We start from the raw sequence: 18,162 nt of genomic DNA on the forward strand, positions 1-18,162 counted from the left end.
AGGTAAGAGGGGATGAAGAAGGGCAGAGTGGCAACTCTCCAACCCTAGAGGCCAGAGAGTGAGAGAACTTCCCTACAGTGCAGGCCATGGAGGCCCACATTTGTGTGGTTTTAAGATTAAATTTTGAACCTGAAATAATAACACCCCTCCAAGGGCTTGCGATGCCTTGCCCCTAACGACTCAGGGCGAGAAAGCGTGGGGTTGTTTTTAATTCCGTGATTTTTGAGGCTGTTATAATAGCGTGGAGTTCGATTCATGACTTTTGAACCCTAGGGACAGCAGCACTCAGGTGGTGCCGGGCCCCAGCACGATTATACCTTCTTCGGGGGGGAGACAGGAGGCAGCGGAGTAAGTTTGGGACTGCTCGTTTTGAGCGTTCATCACACGTCCCATGGGGTGGGAGGAAGAGGCATTTGGACTCCATCTCTTGGCGCAATAACGCCGGGGGCTAGAGGGGGATCGATCGGACACCCCCCCCCCCCCATGGTAACGGGAGACGGGGGGGGGGGTCGGCGCTGGGGACTCTCCTCCTCTCCCGAGTGGCTCGGGGCTCCCAGATGTGGCGAGGGGACAGGGCCAAGCAGAGAGACAGCGGAGGAAACGGCCTCCCCCGCCCGTTCTCGCGAGAGCCGGAGGAGGGGTGGGGCGTCAGCGGGGCTATGACTGGCGACTCGGAGTTGTCGCCATTGTGAGTTCTGCAGGCGGAGGCGGCTGGGCCGCCCGCAGCGGGGGGTGTCTGGGACGGGACTAGAGGAGACGCGACGCAGGCTCGGGTGAGTAGGGGACAGGAATGGCTCGGGGTGTGGGGCTCCCCCTGCCTGGCCGCGGGGCGGGGCGACACTGACGGAGGTTGAGGCCCGCAATATCCATCTTGTCTCTAGGCTGTGGCGGCAGCAGCTTCCCCGCCGCCACAGCCTAAGGAGCAGGCCCGGCCGGGCTGGGCCGCAGAGCAGCCGGGTCTCTACCTGACCCGCAGAGACTCAGCCTCTCCGTCCCCCGCTGTCCCGCCCACCCTGCCAGGTGCGGCACGAACAACCAGCCCCCGCCGCCACCTGCTTTGACTCTCCAACACCCTCTGTCCCCAGCTCACCAGGTATGGATCAGCCCTGCCAGTGCCACCCTCCGAACCGCTTCGTCCTGGGGCCAGCCTCAGCCTGTGCCCCCAACACCAGCCCAGCCCCTGGTCGGGCCTGCTGAGCAGCGCAGACTCCCTCCCTGCTCCCGGCATGACCCCTCCCCTTTCCCTCCGCTGGGCCAGGGAGTTGCCCTGTTCCCTCTCCTGCCAGGCTGGGGGAGTAGCCCCATCTTCCTGAAACCATCTTCCTGAGGGAGTCTGGGAAAGAAACTTGACCCCGATGGACTGAGTAGTCTGGGAGGGCTCAGAGTTAATCGTATATCTATGTAGAAGTCTCACTTATTCCTTCTCCTACCCATTACCACCACTAAGACAGGAGACTTGGGGAGGTGGGAATGGCTATTGAAGGGTAATTGATCATTGCCTTGTTGTGGGTCCCACCATGCCAGAACTAGTCACTGGAGGGAACTTTAGGAATGGTCATGCGGAGGGGAGGGATAGCTCAGTGGTTTGAGCATTGGCTTACTAAACGCAGGGTTGAGAGTTCAGTCCTTGAGGGGGCTATTTAGGGATATGGGACAAAAATCTGTCTGGGGATTAGTCCTGCTTTGAGCAGGGGGTTGGACTACATGTCCTCCTGAGGTCCCTTCCAATCCTGATAGTTTATGATCCTATGTGCCAGAGGAAAGGGAACATAAACCATCCATAAGAGACACTTCTTGTTACCAGTCTCTCCCACTCCCCCAACTCCTGAGGCAGAGGCCTTCCTAACAGGCAGAGCTGTAGGGATGCTAGCTCTATGCACCCCTTCCACATGAAGTATTCTGGGATGACAGAAGGGGCATATCCACACTTCTATTGTGTAGTGCTGCAATGGCCCACTGAGGCCCTTTCAGAACTGGTGTAAGTTAAGATGATCACTCAAGCTTTCCCTATCTGCAGAATGGTTGAATTGGCCTCTAGCAGCTGTAAGAGACCGGTAAATGCATTGTCTCCCCCCTCAGCCCGATTCTCTTCTGATTTAAAAATAGCTCCTGATCTAAAGTCCAAGTGTTCAAAAGTTATTAGTAAGGTCCTCCCAAAATCCCAATAGCTTTAGAAATTTCTTTGTCTTTGGTTTTTAAATCTTTAGGGTATGCTTGGATCAGGAGGTTTTTATTCCTAGCTGTCAAGTTCCAGAAAAATTACTTGAATTTTCTATTACTTAAGATCTGAGGTGGTCCCCTCATCACATGCCTCCAAGCTAAAATTGCAGGACCCATAAGCATTGCTTCTTTTCTTGGCCCCCAACCCCCACTTCTCCCTATGGTGGGGCAGAAAGATTGTTCTTGAAACACCAAGCTGAAGTGTTCGTTTTCTCCTTCCCTTCCTGGAGCTGATGACTCTGGAGAGGCTCCAAGTCAATGCTAGCCCCTATCATCTCCATCTCTTCTCTGTGGTGAACTGGTAGACTCTTAAGCCTGGTTCTCCTTTTTTACTGTACCTAGAGGCACTGATGGATTGTGAGAAGGGTAAGACAGTGGCTTCCTGGCTTGCCAGTACTGTAGTTGGAGAAACAACGCCATCTTTTACCCCTTTGCTACACCTAAGCATTTAGGAGGCCATGGGATTTAGAGAAGCTTCAGCCCCTCTCAGCAAACTTAGGACTGTCATAAGAAAGTGGTAAGAGATCTTAAAGTACCTTCAGTATTAGAAGTAACCCTTATTATAGTAAGGAAAACAGTTATCCATGAAAATCTTTTCATGTCCATTCAATTAGGGATGTACCCCATATTTTTCAGAACTGGACATCATAAAGACACACCACTCTGTCAATTCAGTAGTAGATTCTTGCACTATTCATCTAGTTTCTCATTCCTTTTAATATGCAGTGATTTTTTTTGGATTGTGCCGAGTACGTCCCTCTCAGTAAAATCTGCAGCAGCTCTTCTGCAGAACTGGCTGAACACTGTCTCTACTTCTGTGCATCTTATGAGGCTCACCCCAATGGTTGTGGTTTGGCCTAGGAGTTTACTTGTAGTGACAAAAGTATCAAATGCTCCATGCCTTTTTGTCTGGGGTGGACTTTGAACTGATTTGGGCAACAGTCAGTCTTCCTGGGGATTAAGTGCTAAGCACTTCCTCAGAGCCCAGTCTATGGGCTTCTAAAACAAAGTTCTGGAGAGCTAAAACTTAAATTTTGGTGCATAGCCAATTGCTAGCTTTTAACATATAGTCTACCAAATTAATTGGCTGAACACTTAAAAAAAAAAAAACCACACTTGTAAAATTTTAGTTATAGAAACTCTTTTCAGTACCACAAATCTACTTTGAATGTTTTCAGTGTAACTGTCTAATCCTTAAGTGTCTAAATGGATTTTAGAACCTGCAAAAATATGCTACTTTGAATCCATACTGAATCCATGTTCACTCATATTTCTTCCACAGTTGAGATCGGAGTTGGGTAAGGTCCCAGTGCCCCTCCGAGTAAAAATCCAAAATGGTTGGCAGTTGAGGTTTCCTTTTCAATGTAATTTGTCAAGTAAACCGACAATGCTGTGTACTTGTGTAATTTGCAGGTATTGCTGTAGCTAGTAAAATGCTTTAGTGAGTGTGTCGGGGAATAGAGGAATGTTGTCAATCAAGGAAGCCTATTTAAGCTAAGTATGGTCAAACCCAGTAATTATACACAAAGCTGTCAAATGAATATATTTTAGCACTGGTAAGACAACCAGTATGTCCCCCCCCCCCCCCCCCCCACAGTTTGTGGAACACAATTATGTAACATTGTAATGCAGTGGTAATTTGAATATCTAAAGTTCCATTTATCACTTAGATTAAGTCCCCTGGGACACAATTTTGCGGTGGGTCCCCCCTATGTAACATTGTGCTCAAATTCCTGGTACTAACGCTACTAATTTTTGTTGGGTTTAAAACAATCCTTTTAAGTCATGTGTTTACCTTTAAGATAGTTAAATTGTACTGTCAAGGGCTAATCTACACATGAGGTATTTGGGAAAAGCTATATAGAAAAAATTAAAAATGACTGAAAAAAGCGTATCTACACAATGGGGTGATGCACACTACGGGATGTGATTTCTAAAGTGCATCAATATGTCACACACTTAACTGGTCCACATAAACCCTGCTGGTATGTACTAACAGTTCCCCAGTGTGCTTTAACATAGTACCATTTGAAACAGTACTTATTCTGGAATAACTCCATGTGAAGACAGTCTAGAATAGCTATTCTGTTTTAAATTGGGATAGCTCAGTGGTTTGAGCATTGGCCTGCTAAACCTAGGGCTGTGAGTTCAATCCTTGAGGGGGCCATTTAGGGATTTGGGGCAAAAATCTATCTGGGGATTGGTCCTGCTTTGAGCAGTGGGTTGGACTAGATGACCTCCTGAGGTCCCTTCCAACCCTGATATTCTATGAAAATTAACACCCTTATTCCTGCATCTATGTGTAGACAAGCCCTGAAGTGCTAGAACTGGAAAATGAAATGATTCCATGTAGGAGTTTAATGTTTTCTAAGTGTCTTAAGTTACCATTCAAAATATCTAGCACAGGGTCGGCAACCTTTCAGAAGTGGTGTGCCGAGTCTTCATTTATTCACTCTAATTTAACGTTTCGCATGCCGGTAATACATTTTAATGTTTTTAGGTGGTCTCTTTCTATAAGTCTATAATATATACTAAACTATTGTATGTAAAGTAAATAAGGTTTTTAAAATGTTTAAAAATCTTCTTTTAAAATTAAATTAAATGCAGAGCCCCCCCAGACCTGTGGCCAGGACCTGGGCAGTGTGAATGCCACTGAAAATTGGCACACATGCCATAGGTTCCCTATCCCTGATCTAGAACACTCTAGGGAGCCACTGATTCTGACAAAGATTTTTGTGAAACTTTTATTGTGACAAATACATGGAAATCCTGCAAACTATACTGTAACTTCTTCCCTTGGTGGATGTAAAATGTTATCAAATCAGAATAAGTTTCAAGTCATGCTTGCCAGGAAAAGCTTTAAAATATGAACTGAAGCCATGTCTACCCTATGGGTACTATAGCAGCATAGTTATGCCAGGATAATCCTGTAGTGTAGATACAGCCTATGGCAGTAGAAGAGCTTTTTCCATCCCTTTAGGAACACTATGGCTTCATCTACGTTAGAACTTTTGTCTGTCAGGGGTGTGAAAGCCCCACTCCTGACTGACAAAAGTTTAACAGACAAAAGCTTGGTTGTGGACAGCGTTATGTTGGCAGGAGACACTTCTGCGACATAGCTACCGCTGTTTGTTAGGGGTGGCTTAATTATTCTGGCAGGAGAGCTCTCACTCGCTGGCATAGAGCAGCTACATGGAAGACCTTACAGCAGTGCTGCTGTAAAGTCTGTAGTGTAGCCAAAAGGTACCTTCCCGAGTGAAGGTAGCTAGCTCAATGGAAGCATTCTTCCATTGACCTAACTGCATCTATGCCAGGGGTTTTATTGGTATAGCTGCATTTCTTAGGGGTGCAGCTTTTTCATACCCCTGAATGCTGTAGCTATGTTGATGTAAATTTTAAGTGTAGACCAGGCCTGTGCCCAATGTCTGTCTGAAGCTGCAAAGGGCATGAAGCAATAGCTAAGAGGTGTGAACTGCCCAGTCATCTGAATTCAAAAGCATCCGGCTACCTTAAGGAGGGTGGTATTATGGCAGGGTCATTGTTTGGGAGAGGGGTGATAGTGGGTCCTCTTGTGGATTAGTACCCTAGGCACAGATTGCCTTAATTTAACCCTGATGTGAGTGCAGGTGGTAGTACAGAAGGAGGCCCCTCTATTGTCCTCTTTCTCTGCACACCTAAGTATCATGTTTGTGTTCTTGACAAAGGACAAAGACAATGCTCATGCCACTTTCATGCTGCTGCTTAGAAAGCACTACAAGGATACCATCCACAATAGAGGTAGGAAGAGAAGAACTGAAAGAGAGAGCTGCAGCAGTGCAGTAGCAATGTAAATTACTTTGAGAGTTTCTCAACCCACTTTCTGGACCTGCAGGGAGTGGGATGGAACACAGATAGTACCTTTAATCTCTTGGCTAGACTCTCTTCAGTCAGGTGTCTAGCCAACTGAAGTAGAAGTGTTGATGCTGTAGGTGTAATGCATGGGTCTGTGACACAGCAAAGTATAGAGGAAGGAAGTGTTTTTTTTTTTTTTTAAATAAACACCAAACACAAGCCTATTTGCCTTCCTGCCAAAGGAAAGTGTGTGGGTAGATGGACTGAGGGAGGGGGAAGACCTTTAAGAAGTGGGGAAATGTTAAACCAGGGTAGATTTGGTGGAAAAATGTAAAAAGCCAAAAGTTTAGTTTAGTTTAGCCAAGACCTAGCAGAGAAAAACAAATCACTTAATTTTGTTTGAGGGAGATTGTATGTATTAGTAGGTAACTAATGCTTTACACTTATTTGGCATCTCTTACAAAGCACGAAATGAGTTATAAAACAGGTGGTAGTGAAGTATTATCCTTATTTTACAATAGGAAAGCCAAGGTAAAACATGATGCAGTTTACCTTATGGTCATATAGCAAGTTAATGGCAATTCTAGAATTAAGATAGGTCGCCTGGTTCCCAGGCCTGTGCTTTAAAAATCACTATATAAAGCATGTGCGCAATAAGTATTGATGACAAACTTAACATACTTATCTGTTGCATTCTATACTAGGGGGAAAAAAAAGGTGGGAGGGGAAAATAACTTTTGTCTCATGTAGAACACTCAGAATGGAGTCTAAACCTTCAAGGATTCCTCGAAGGATATCAGTTCAACCCTCCAGTTCCTCCTCTTTAAGTGCTAGAACATTGTCTGGAAGCAGAGGAAGCAGTTTAACTGATGCATATCATACAAGAGAATCTTCACTGAGACTGGATTCTGGATGTCAGGTAAGGCATTTTATATTTGCTTTTAGAAGTAACACCTTCTATATCTGCCTCTTGAGCAGGATTCTTAAGATCAATTTCAAGGGCAATATAAGGAGGAATTTCAACATGTTTTCCTCGCACAAACAAGATAAATGCAAAGATTTGGCCTTGCTAGTGGTAGTGCTTTGCACTGCCATGAAATGGCGTAGAGTCACTTCGTTTTACCATCTTTCCCCACTACTGTTGGTATGTAGCATTTTAAATCAGTGCCTGAATAAGGAACATCATTAAATGAGTCCTAGACACAGGGTTATGCATATCGGGATGGTGATTATAGTATAGGATCTTGGAGGGAAGTCTGTTTAAGTAAAATCGGGATCTTCTGGCCTGACAGGGAAGTGGAGACCGTAAGTTTCAGTATTGCCAGAGCACAGCATTTTAGTTTTAGATAATGGTGTAAAAGGTCTCAACTCTAAAAATGACAGCATAATTAATAAATACAACAGATCAGGTATAGCTTAACTGTTTGTTCTGTCTGAAAGTTTCAGAGTAGCAGCCGTGTTAGTCTGTATCCGCAAAAAGAACAGGAGTTCGTTAATTTGTTAACATTTGTTAGTCTCTAAGGTGCCACAAGTACTCCTGTTCTTTTTGTCTGAAAGTTGTATGGCACGAATAAGGATATAAAGGAGTGAGAAGGCTTTCAGGCTTCAAGTCATTCTGCCAGCATGCTAGCAGAACTAGAGATAAAAGCATAAGGGGTGCTAACTAGAACATTCTCTGTGAAGGCTGAGTTGTGTCTGGAATGGGGTGCTTCAACACAATATACACCACTACCTCCATATAATGTGACCTGATATAACACAAATTCGGATATAACGCAGTAAAGCAGTGCTCTGGGGGGGCGGGGCTGCACACTCCAGTGGATCAAAGCAAGTTCAATATAACGCGGTTTCACATATAACGCCGTAAGATTTTTTGGCTCCTGAGGACAGAGTTATATCGAGGTAGAGGTGTACTAACAGCTGATTCATTAGCCTTGTCATGTTTACCTCATTTTAGTTTACACAAGTGTGTAAACAGACAATACTGTACATAAGTTATTTTTATCTAAATACATATGAAACAAGCTGAACTTAAAATATAAATCAATACAGGTGACTAAGTCGTATTAAAATATGTAGAATGTGTTTGGCCCACACAATTGTGCTTAGGTTTGTGTCCCTCCCGTGTAATAAGGTAGAACACCATTGTCTTGAACAAGACTGTTTAGTAAACTAGAAAACACTAAGGATTAACCTGTATATAAGTAGATTTGGGGGAAGTCTTAGATGCAAGATATTGGCCAGTGAGTTCTTTCATGTTACACTTCAGTTAATGATTTGACACTTTGATTTTAATAAAACTCCTCCTATGCTATACAGAAAAGAGATTCTCTAAATTCCTTTTAGAAAAGAAGCCTTGCAAGTGTAAATATGTACAGTAACTCCTCACTTAACATAGTTATGTTCCTGAAAAATGCAACTGTAAGTGAAACAGTGTTAAATGAATCCAATTGTCCCATAAGATTTAATGTAAATGCAGGGGGTTAGGTTCCAAGGAAGTGTTTTTGGGGCAGACAAAAGGCACTATACTGTATACTACTATACAGTACAGTATTGTGGTTGGGAAGTGCCCCTGGCTCACCCCACACAGGTACAGCCTGCTGCAGGCAAGGACCTTTGCAGGAGCAGCAGCTTCCCCAGAGAACAGGCTCTGATTTTGCCAGAAATGCTCCAAGCTCGCCTCTTCTTGTCCCCGCTCCGCTCCAGGCCCGCCTCTTCCCATCCCCACTCCACTTCCTCTCCAGAGCACACCACGTCCCTCCCCCACAACGTCCTAAGCACCACCAAACAGCTGTTCAGCGGTGCTTAGGATTTTCTGGGAAGGAGAGGGAGGAGTGGAGATGTGGGGCTTCCTCGCTCCTGCCCCTCCCTCCCAGCACTTCACGCTTAGGACTTTCTGGGAGGGAGGGGCAGGAGCGGGGAAGCCCCACATCTTCTCTCCTTCCCCTTCCTCCCTCCCTCCCAGAAAGTCCTAAGTGCCGCCAAACAGCTGTTTAGCAGCGCTTAGGATTTTCTGGGAGGGAGGAGGAGTGGAGACACGGTGCTTCCCTGCTCCTGCCCCTCCCTCCCAGAAAGTCCTAAGCGCTGCCAAATTGGCGCTGGGGGAAGCTCTGGGAGGGAGGGAGAGGAGGCAGCGAAGTGGAACTTGTGCAATGCTCCCTTGTAAAATCGCTGCTCTTCCACAGAATCTTACAGGCAGGCAGCCAAATGACGTTATAAGGGAGCATTGCACAACTTTAAACAAGCAAGTGTGTTCCCTGTTTGAGCAGGGACGTAGCATTGAACCAACGTTAAGTGGGACAATGTTAAATGAGGAGTTGCTGTACCAAGATGTGTGTGAATACTTAGTACTCATAACTCATTCACACAAAGTGAATTACAGAGGTGGGGAAACACTTTTTAGATGTGGAAACTGACTTGCTTGGTGTGTAACATCAGGTATGGCAGAACAGGGAATAAATCCCAAGTCTTAACTCCCAACCTGATGGCCTGTATATTGGACCACACTGCCTTGGCTCGTCTGGTAATCATGGACCAGCTTTCTGTGGAAGTGCATTTTTGGGAATATGACCTGGCTTGCATAGGAGTAGTCCTTTCCCTCTTATCAGCAAATTTTTTTACGACACTTGCTTGGCTTTACTTCTGTTTAATAGTCATTGTCTTGTTTAATAGTTGTTTCAGTGATTAACTCAAATGGGGAACACATCAGCGCTATCCTTTTCTAGAAAAGGAAATGTGGAGGTATACAGCTGATGTAACCTTCCTTCAGTTGGTAAAGAGAATGGTAGCTGTGACTGACTATGAAAGTATACGTCTATTATTTATCCATCTGATAAATGAGGCGTACATCCCCGTTTTCTAAAACCAGATGGCTAAATGGTGTGAAATTTTACACGGGATTGCTTTTGATGCCCTCTTAATTTTTTGTGTAGTTCCTCTTCATACATTTTTAAATAGGTTATTTCTGAATTGGGGCTCTGAATGCTTTTCCTTAAAGTCCCACTTTTCATTAACTCAAACATTACCAAAAACTTTATGTAGAGAGACAGGTGGATCTGATGCAAAGGATAAGTTTATATTCTTAAAAAAAAAAAAAAACTCTGATTTAGGGTCATTTGATTTAGCCATTCATGTTATAACTGAACTTGTGCTGTACACACAATGTTGATTGATGGGGTTGCTGAAAGAACCTGATGCACATAAAACCTTCTCAACTAGCAGCTACACTTTGATTCCCCCCCCCTCCCCCCGCAAGTACAGAAGGGGAAAAAGTTGCTGTGCTGATAAAGTGTGCAGTGATGAACACTTGCCACTCCCACTGCTTCCAGAGAAGCAGGTCCACTTCCCCTCCTAAATTAAGCACTAAAAACCTGGGAAATTAATATACAAAATTTGTGAAATAGATAGGGTTACTGCACATACAGAATATTTGACACAAACCCACAAAAGCAAGGAAGTTAAAAGTTAAGCCACCTAACAGTACATACCCTCTATTCCACTCAAGCACACACCTAACCATTACCAAAACTACCATATATGACACACTAGCTCTGCTTCCCTGCCTAGGGATGCCAGCCTATCATCCCCTCCTTCTACACACAACCCTTTACCAAACTCCTCTCTCCAAACACAGCCAACTACACCATCAAACATCCACAACTGCTGTTGATGGGGAGGAATAATTGGGTAAAAGGGCTTGTGCAGAAAGTTTAAAAGTAAGCAGAATTAGGATTTTGGTAGGTGTTCAGTGGCATATATTAGTTGTGGTAATGGTAAGATGTGCGCCTCTGGGTGAAACAGTAGTTCTGTTGACTGGTTTAACTCTTTTTTCTCTTTTGTGTGTTTGGTAGTCGGGGTTGCAATACGCACACACCAAACAACTCAGTAGGTATTTTTTAGACTTATACTGTAGCATTTGGAATCCCTAAGGCTTGGGTCTTTGTTGTGCTAGGCTATGAACACGTGATTAAGAAATAGACCTCCTTTACCACAGGAGCAGTCCATAAAAAGAACATGTAGACTTTTTTTTATTTAGTTTTCTACCTTCCTCTCCGCATCCACCTCACCCTGAAGTCTTCAAAGTACTCATTTCAGACAATTCTGACCTTTCCTTTAAGTGTCCACAGAAGTTACAGCCCTCCTCTACACATCTCTATTAAACTGTCCCCAAAGCTTAGAGTTTGTAGTGCAATATATCTGTCCTACCACTGCTCTTAAGAGGTTTTGGTTTAAATTGAAATGGAGGCATTGTCTTACACAGTGAAAACTATAGAAGGAGATGAAAGTGTGGTTTGTTATGCTTCATCTTACCTTTTTGGTAATTTTGCAGCATTAAGACTCTATAAATAGAAGCTCTCTGAAGCTACTTTTAGTTAGTTTCTTTTGCTCTGAAAGATGACATATACAAGAAGGAGCTGGAAGGATTCGTGGCTTTACATTCTTTCCAAATTTGCAGTAGCTTATTTGTGACTGATGCATATTGCTAAAACTATATAGGCTTATATAGGAACACATCTAATTAGTATTAAATATCACAGGTAGAGGGTTAGCATTGGAATTTTTTTTTTTTTTAAACACAACTTTAAGCAAATTGCTTGGGGGAGGCAGCAATGCTTAATTAATTAAACAGAAATTAAATCCTGCAGGCCATGATTTATGGTGTTAAAAGTAGCACAGTTGGTGGAGATTAAATTCCTTAACATGTTAAACTTTTTTAGGTGTAAACAAGAGAACAGATGTTTATTCAAGGCTAGCTGGTTCAGTTTGCCCTGGTCACTTGGGATCTGAACCCCTAAGCAACAACACTTGGCTCTTTGCTCCTTGTGTAACTGGGTCACATAAGTCTGAGTCTGCTCCAACATTGAAACTAAGAAAGCAGGCCTTTTAACATAGGCTCAGGCTCCAGAATCCAAACGTTCAGTCCCTGCTGACTGTCCGTCCAGGAGCATTGTGTTACATAAGCCATTTCTTGGATTTAGTTTTCTGAGTACTAGATCATTCAAGTTATCATGTATAGCTCAGTAGGTATATAGCCATGTATCTTGCCTACATTCCTGTGTCTTGAATACATAACTTTCCAGGCATATTGGATGCAGAGGACGGCTTAGGCATAGGTTAGAACACTTTCAACATGTTCACTGATAGTAAGGCTAGAACTCCTGAACTCTGCTGCTAGCTGTACACCACTGATTCATTACATAGCCGTGGATCAATCACTTGTCTCACTTCCCCTTAAAATAGGGATGATGCATAAGTCTCTACATGTAGAATCATTTTATCAGTATTCATATGGTACTGTAAAAATGTTAAGTTTAATATGTTTTGACAAGTTATTTCTAAACAAATTAAACAATTTTAGCAATGACCTATTCAGTTTTTGCCCTTTCCCTGGTTAAATACCATTCTTGATCTCATCATAACACTCTAAGGTCTGGAATCCAGGGGCAAAGTCTACATTGTATGAATTTCGCACTGTCAAGGAAACTTACTGCAGACTTAATGTGTTGGTACTTAGATATAGAGCCAAACTATCTCGGAGAACAATTTGTCTCTTCTCTTGTGACCTCAACTGTCTAAGGAATTTTAGGAGCAGATTCCAGTGTTGCTACAGCTACAGATTTCATGTGACCAGGTAAACTGAGTAAGATCATCCTAAATAAGTAGTAATAAATATGGCCAAATAGGAACAGAACAGACAGGTTTTTGTCACTTCAAGATTGAGTCTGAAACTTGACTCAAACAAAATATCACTAAGAGCTGCTGCAGCTGCATAATATTTACCTTTAAAATGGGGTGCAGTGTCTTTTTTTATTTAACAATTGGATACCAGGTAATGATCTTGGAATAGAATGTAAGAAAATTACACCCACATACAAAATCTTCTCAAAACCAAAGAGCATTCATAATTGAAAAGCTTACTTCATAATAGGAAAACTAACTTTCCGAGGCAGAACAAATCAGAAATGAAAAAGTTGGTACAGCGTAAATTTTAATGGGAGAAGCCAATAACTTAAGAGCATCCATCTAGGTACCGTAGTTTTCCCAAAATTTCAAATGGATTTTACACTTGGAACTAAATTGTATGTTAACGGCCTATAGGCATGACATGGTTAACAGGCTAAAAGTCAAGCCAAACAAAGATGCACTTGTATCTTCCAACTGTCTGAGGAAGAATAGAAATAATTTGACAGTAGTAAATGCTCTCTGTGTAGTGTAAGTGTCACGTAGTCTCCAGGCCAGTGCACTAGAACTACTCCATACAAAGCCAGTCAGGAGTCTAGTGTAGCATGCCTCCTCTCGGAGCATATTGTCACCGGGGGAAAAAAAACTTCCTGGGTCTGACCTTGGAGCATTCAGCATCCCCTTCCTCCCTGTGTGCTTCCTGCAGCAAGTCCGCCCAGGCAGGGCTCCTGGGGAAGCCAGAGGGCCCTGCACCCCAACTCCTGCAGTCAGCCAGCATGTGGAACAGAAGGGTTTATTAGTTGACAGGAACACAGCATAGAACAGAGCTTGCTATCAAGATACCATGGACTTGGCTGAAAGTCACTGAGTCCTGGGCCAGACGGCCTAGACTCCTCTACCCCCAACCCTCCCACGCAGACTACCAAGCTACCAGTGATCTGACCTCCAACACCCCCATTGCTCCTCCTCCTCTTTGTCCTGCTTCAGGGCAAAAGGTATCACCTGGTCACACACCCCTCCTAGGTCTGAGGTTACAAAGGGCACTGGCCATAGCATACACAGCTGGGCAGTCTCACCTGCCCTGAAGGCCTCAGCAAAAATTGCACCCATTTTCCCCCACCAAAATATTGGCGCAGCACACAGGGAAACAGAGGTACACACAATATTAGTATAGGACAGTGAGACATTCATGCAACATAGGATGAATAAAACTCCACTTCGTCACAGTAAGTGTCAGTTTTACATGATTTAGAGTTCTAAAAGTAAGAGCATTATAAAACGCAAGTTTGTTTGGGTTCCATTATACAAACCTTTCATAAGTTTTGCAAAACTTGCTCGCAGAAACCTTAAATTAACATCACTTTCCTTTCCTACAAATAAGATTTTTTTAAATTAAAATGGGAGTTTCTGGGAGCTGCTTTTTTTGACAAAGACACTTGATTTTTGTGCTGCTTTTTAGGGCCTACTAAAACCTCACTTCCTTTGTTTAAAAAAGGAATTCTAACCCCCCCCCCCCACCTTTTTATGTAGTGTTCCTGCTTTAATTACTCACCATTCAGTTTGTTTTGGACTGCATAGTATTTGTGTGAAACTCTAGGGTAGGACTGTTTGTTCAGCACCATAAAATAAGTGAAGTGTGTCATTTACACCAGCACTACATAAAACTTAAGTGGGAACATAAGAGAAACTGCAACTTCTGGTTTTGGTAATGCAACAATTTGATTTTTAAAAAACACTAAAATTCCAGTCTCTCTCCTACTATACAGAGAAAAAAAACCTTTAACGGGATTTCTTAAAATTAGGAAAAAATAAACTAAGACTTAAAGATCCCTTAAACACCCACTCCAATCTTGGAGAACATTTTCTAAGATTTAGCCTTGAGATTGTGGTTAAACAGTTGCAAAAAAGAAAGCAGAATACCCCTTTACAAAACTGTAAATACTAAAAAAAGTGTCTACCTTTGGACAGAGACCAAGCATGGACAATTTCAGTTCCAAATGTAGTATTGCCACCCTCCAATGCTGAAAATGTCATGAGTTGTATCTCAAAGTGGCTTTAAAATTATGAGATTTTCAAAAACCAGAACTTTCCCATTAGATTCTGGTTTCTGAGCCATTCTGGTGCACTGGGGTCATATTTTCAAGATTTTGTGTGAAGCACGGGACTAGAAATCTTTTAAAATGAAAGCCGAAATTCTCAGGTTTTCATTAGCTGGAGAATAAAGAAAAATATTGCAAGACTTGGCAAGTGGCAAGTGACATGCCTCAGTAGAAGTTATGAACACATGTAACTGACTTGTTTTACAAAACAAAAGCACAGCTGTTTCTTAAAGTTGGATAATTTCTGAATTTCCTAGTTATGAATAGTTTAAGATTTTAAAAACTTAATTTTGAAATTAAAAAGTGTTTTAGAAACAGTGATTCCAGAAGCTTATCACAAAAGGAGTATTTAAAAGATTAAGCTTCCCATAGTCCTTTGAAATTATTCAAAGTGGATCTTAAAGAAAAGCTAATGAACCTTGTTTATTCCCATATTTAAGACATTATGGATATCTTTTAGAAGGAGTAACTTAAAAAAATGACATTTACTCCAAGTATAGGCATGGAATTTAACTCGTAGCATGAAGTTAACTTTCATACTGTGTCTCTCTTGAGGAAAAAAGGCTGTCTTTCTATTTAAATAGAAAGTCAGGGGTCATTAAAAATGGCATTTGATTTTACTCCTACTGCAGCCTTTGGATGTGTTGGGAGGATGGAAATACAAAAGTCAAATTAGTTGCAGCTACTGCCATACACTAAACTTTTCCAGCAATTTGAAGAACATTTTGTACAGAATGTGTACAAAAGCCAGCAGTGTTTTGCAAAGCTCCCATACAGAACTGTCTTCAATATGCATGCCAAAATAGCTATTTATAATTTCAGTGCTGTTGCACAATGTCTGGGGAGTCAGCTACATGGATGCCCAACTACTAAAAAAAACAACCCACCTCTCTCTTAAAGTAACTCCCTCCCCCCAATGGTGATTGCTATTTTTTGCTTCCAAATGGCCCTGTAGGTCTTCTTTGGTAGGGCTCCATATAATTGCACTAGAGTTGGGCAGCAGACCTACAAAGTGAAACTTCTCTAATGTACTCCCTGAGCAAGGGGATGGAGAGTCAGGATACTATCCTTTACTCCTCTGTATAATATATTTTTGGGGACATATCAGAGAGAAGTAAGGAGAAGAGAGGCAGCAGAATAGGAGGAAAATGGTTGTGGCCTGTAAAGAAACAAGAACACTTAAGAATAAAGTGAATTTTAGGAAGACGTTACGTGAAATGAACAGGAGTAGGATACAGACTAACATGGCTGCTGCTCTGAAACCTGTCGTTACGTGAAATGTTCTTAGAGTAACAGCATTGGTTTACTTTGCTAATAAGCCACATTACCAATTTAGTTGACAAACTGCCCTCCCTCGTTTCATCTGTTTTGTTAGGACAGGATCTCTTTTGACCAGTGTGCTATTCTGTTGTTAGCTCTTGAGGACGGCAAAAATGTAATTCATCATCCTGTTCGGTGTTAAGGTGAACCAAACAAATGTAGTTTCGTCCTCTGCTACTGCTTTGGTGTAGAAAGATGGTTTTGTTTTGGTCCCCCCCCCCCAACAACTTATTTCTGCAGAATTGGAATAGTGGTATCATACCACAGGAAACCTGAACTTAAAAGTTCCTCTTTCCTACCCTCAAATGATAGGAGAGGGGGTGTAGAGACTTCAGCTTCCTTAAACTGAGAGTTCTGCAGTTTGAGTTACAGCTGCATGTGTGACAACTATTCAGATCTTCCAGCAAAAGGATTGGGTCATTGCTTCTCTCCTCTCAGTACAAAAATCCATTAACAACTTAATGTCAGGCAGGAATCTGAGACAGCAGAAAAGAGAGAAACTAATTCTCTACCTCCTTCCTCCCACCCCTCCAAAAAATACTAACAAAACAAAGCCCACAAACCTTTGCTTAGCAATTCTTCTTAGATTTATCACCTATATCTTAAGTCCAAAACACTTAAAGATGGAGTGCCTGCTTTAATTTTGAAGTTTCCTGACTCTTGGTGCCACCATCTTAATATGTACTCAGTCTTCAGAGCATGACTAAAAAGGCCATCTTGATTTAAAAAGTTACATGTAATATGCATGTTGTTCTTTAGGAATCCAGTCTGTTGCATAGTTCCAGTAGAGACTGGGGAATTGGAGAAAGAGGAGAAGCTCATGAAACTCCTTGGAAGCTTACTAGTTCCTCTCCAACTCACTACTCGGGGACACTTGATCGTCCATGGTCTGGAAGATTTTTGGGAAGCAGAAGCAGATTGGTGAGATTTGATAATATATAAAATATATGGGGAACAGAGGTTTTAACTTACAAGTCTTCCAGGTCAAAAAACCTGCTAGTAGGAATCCCCTGCTATGATGCTTAAAATAAGTTTGGTAGACTCAATCAAGTTAAGGGGGGTGGGGGGGGGGAAGGGAAAGAAGAGGACTGGAGTTGTTAACAGACAATTAAAGAATGACTTGAATTAGATTTGTTTTAGATTAGTTTACAAATAGTTAAGGCTAAGATTTTGTCGTGGTTATTTTTAGTAAAAGTCACAGACCGGTCATGGGCAATAAACAAAAATTCACAGAAGCTGTGACCTGTCTGTGACTTTTGCTGCTGCAGCTCCATGGTTTCTCCTGCCACCATGGTGCCTGGGAGCTGCAGGGTCCCCCATCCCCGCATGTGAGGCTGTCATCTGTTGCAGGAACCCACAGGGGGACCCTGAGGAGGCTGTTGCCGGAACCCTGCTGGCTGCCAGCTCCAGTCCCACAGCCCCAGAGGCTGAAGCAAAAGTGTCACAGAGGTCTCTGGAAGTCATGGATTCTGTGACCTCTCTGACATAAATATAGCCTTACAACAAGTTAAATATACATTTGAAGGGGACATGCTCTGCAAATCCTCCATTTTAAAATTATAGGAGTTGTATGCATAATGGGGGAAAGATGGGGGTTATGACTAGACTCTTAAATGCATATTGTGGCCCCACACATGGCCAAACTAACACTATGGTACTCCCATGGCTCCATTCCTCCTTGGAGTGAGGCAATAGTTTTCAGAGTTAAGATGAATAAGGGGAACTCTTGTTTTAGGCTGCTTGCTGATTCAGACAGGCATCTATTACACCCTGATCACGTTTTCCAGTTACTAGGACCTTCATGGTTGCATACTTTTAAAATGGAAGCTGAAGTTTTAATATGTGACTCCAGGAACTGGGGCCTAAAGTGTCTGCCTTCGTCTGGGCCTGGTCCCCATACAGAATTGAAGCTTGCTATTTATGACATTTTATGCACAATACTGAAGTCAACAAATGTTTAAAAAAAAGTTAGTAGTAAGACAGGACACTAGGCAAACCATGGAAAGGTCTG

At 42.7% G+C, this 18,162-nt stretch overlaps 2 protein-coding genes across 75 annotated transcripts in view; one reads left to right on the forward strand and one right to left on the reverse strand.

Moving 5' to 3' along the window:
• The window catches only part of BAZ2B (bromodomain adjacent to zinc finger domain 2B), a 331,037-nt gene extending 329,792 nt beyond the window's left edge, over nucleotides 1–1,245 (reverse strand). For all 25 annotated transcript variants that reach the window (XR_010591282.1, XR_010591281.1, XM_065560644.1 and 22 more), the window contains exon 1: nucleotides 1,091–1,245. The gene's annotated coding sequence lies outside the window, so the exon portion shown is untranslated. The remainder of the gene's footprint in view (nucleotides 1–1,090) is intronic.
• The window catches only part of MARCHF7 (membrane associated ring-CH-type finger 7), a 36,493-nt gene that overhangs the window by 291 nt on the left and 18,040 nt on the right, over nucleotides 1–18,162 (forward strand). For 8 of the 50 annotated variants that reach the window (XR_006176972.2, XR_006176971.2, XR_006176973.2 and 5 more), the window contains exons 1-3: nucleotides 632–773; nucleotides 6,802–6,970; nucleotides 16,911–17,072. Coding sequence is in view for 39 of the 50 variants with exons in the window: in XM_005309415.5 (XP_005309472.1) it covers nucleotides 6,812–6,970; nucleotides 16,911–17,072 (321 nt within the window). In the remaining 11 variants the exon portion in view is untranslated. Of the gene's footprint in view, nucleotides 1–273; nucleotides 774–2,562; nucleotides 2,738–3,633; nucleotides 3,719–6,801; nucleotides 6,971–16,910; nucleotides 17,073–18,162 lie in introns of those variants that run through there. The other 42 variants (XR_010591284.1, XM_065560662.1, XM_065560686.1 and 39 more) reach the window with 20 other exon arrangements.

The sequence above is a fragment of the Chrysemys picta genome, chromosome 11, assembly GCF_011386835.1.
Source record: "Chrysemys picta bellii isolate R12L10 chromosome 11, ASM1138683v2, whole genome shotgun sequence".
Taxonomy (NCBI): Eukaryota; Metazoa; Chordata; order Testudines; family Emydidae; genus Chrysemys; species Chrysemys picta.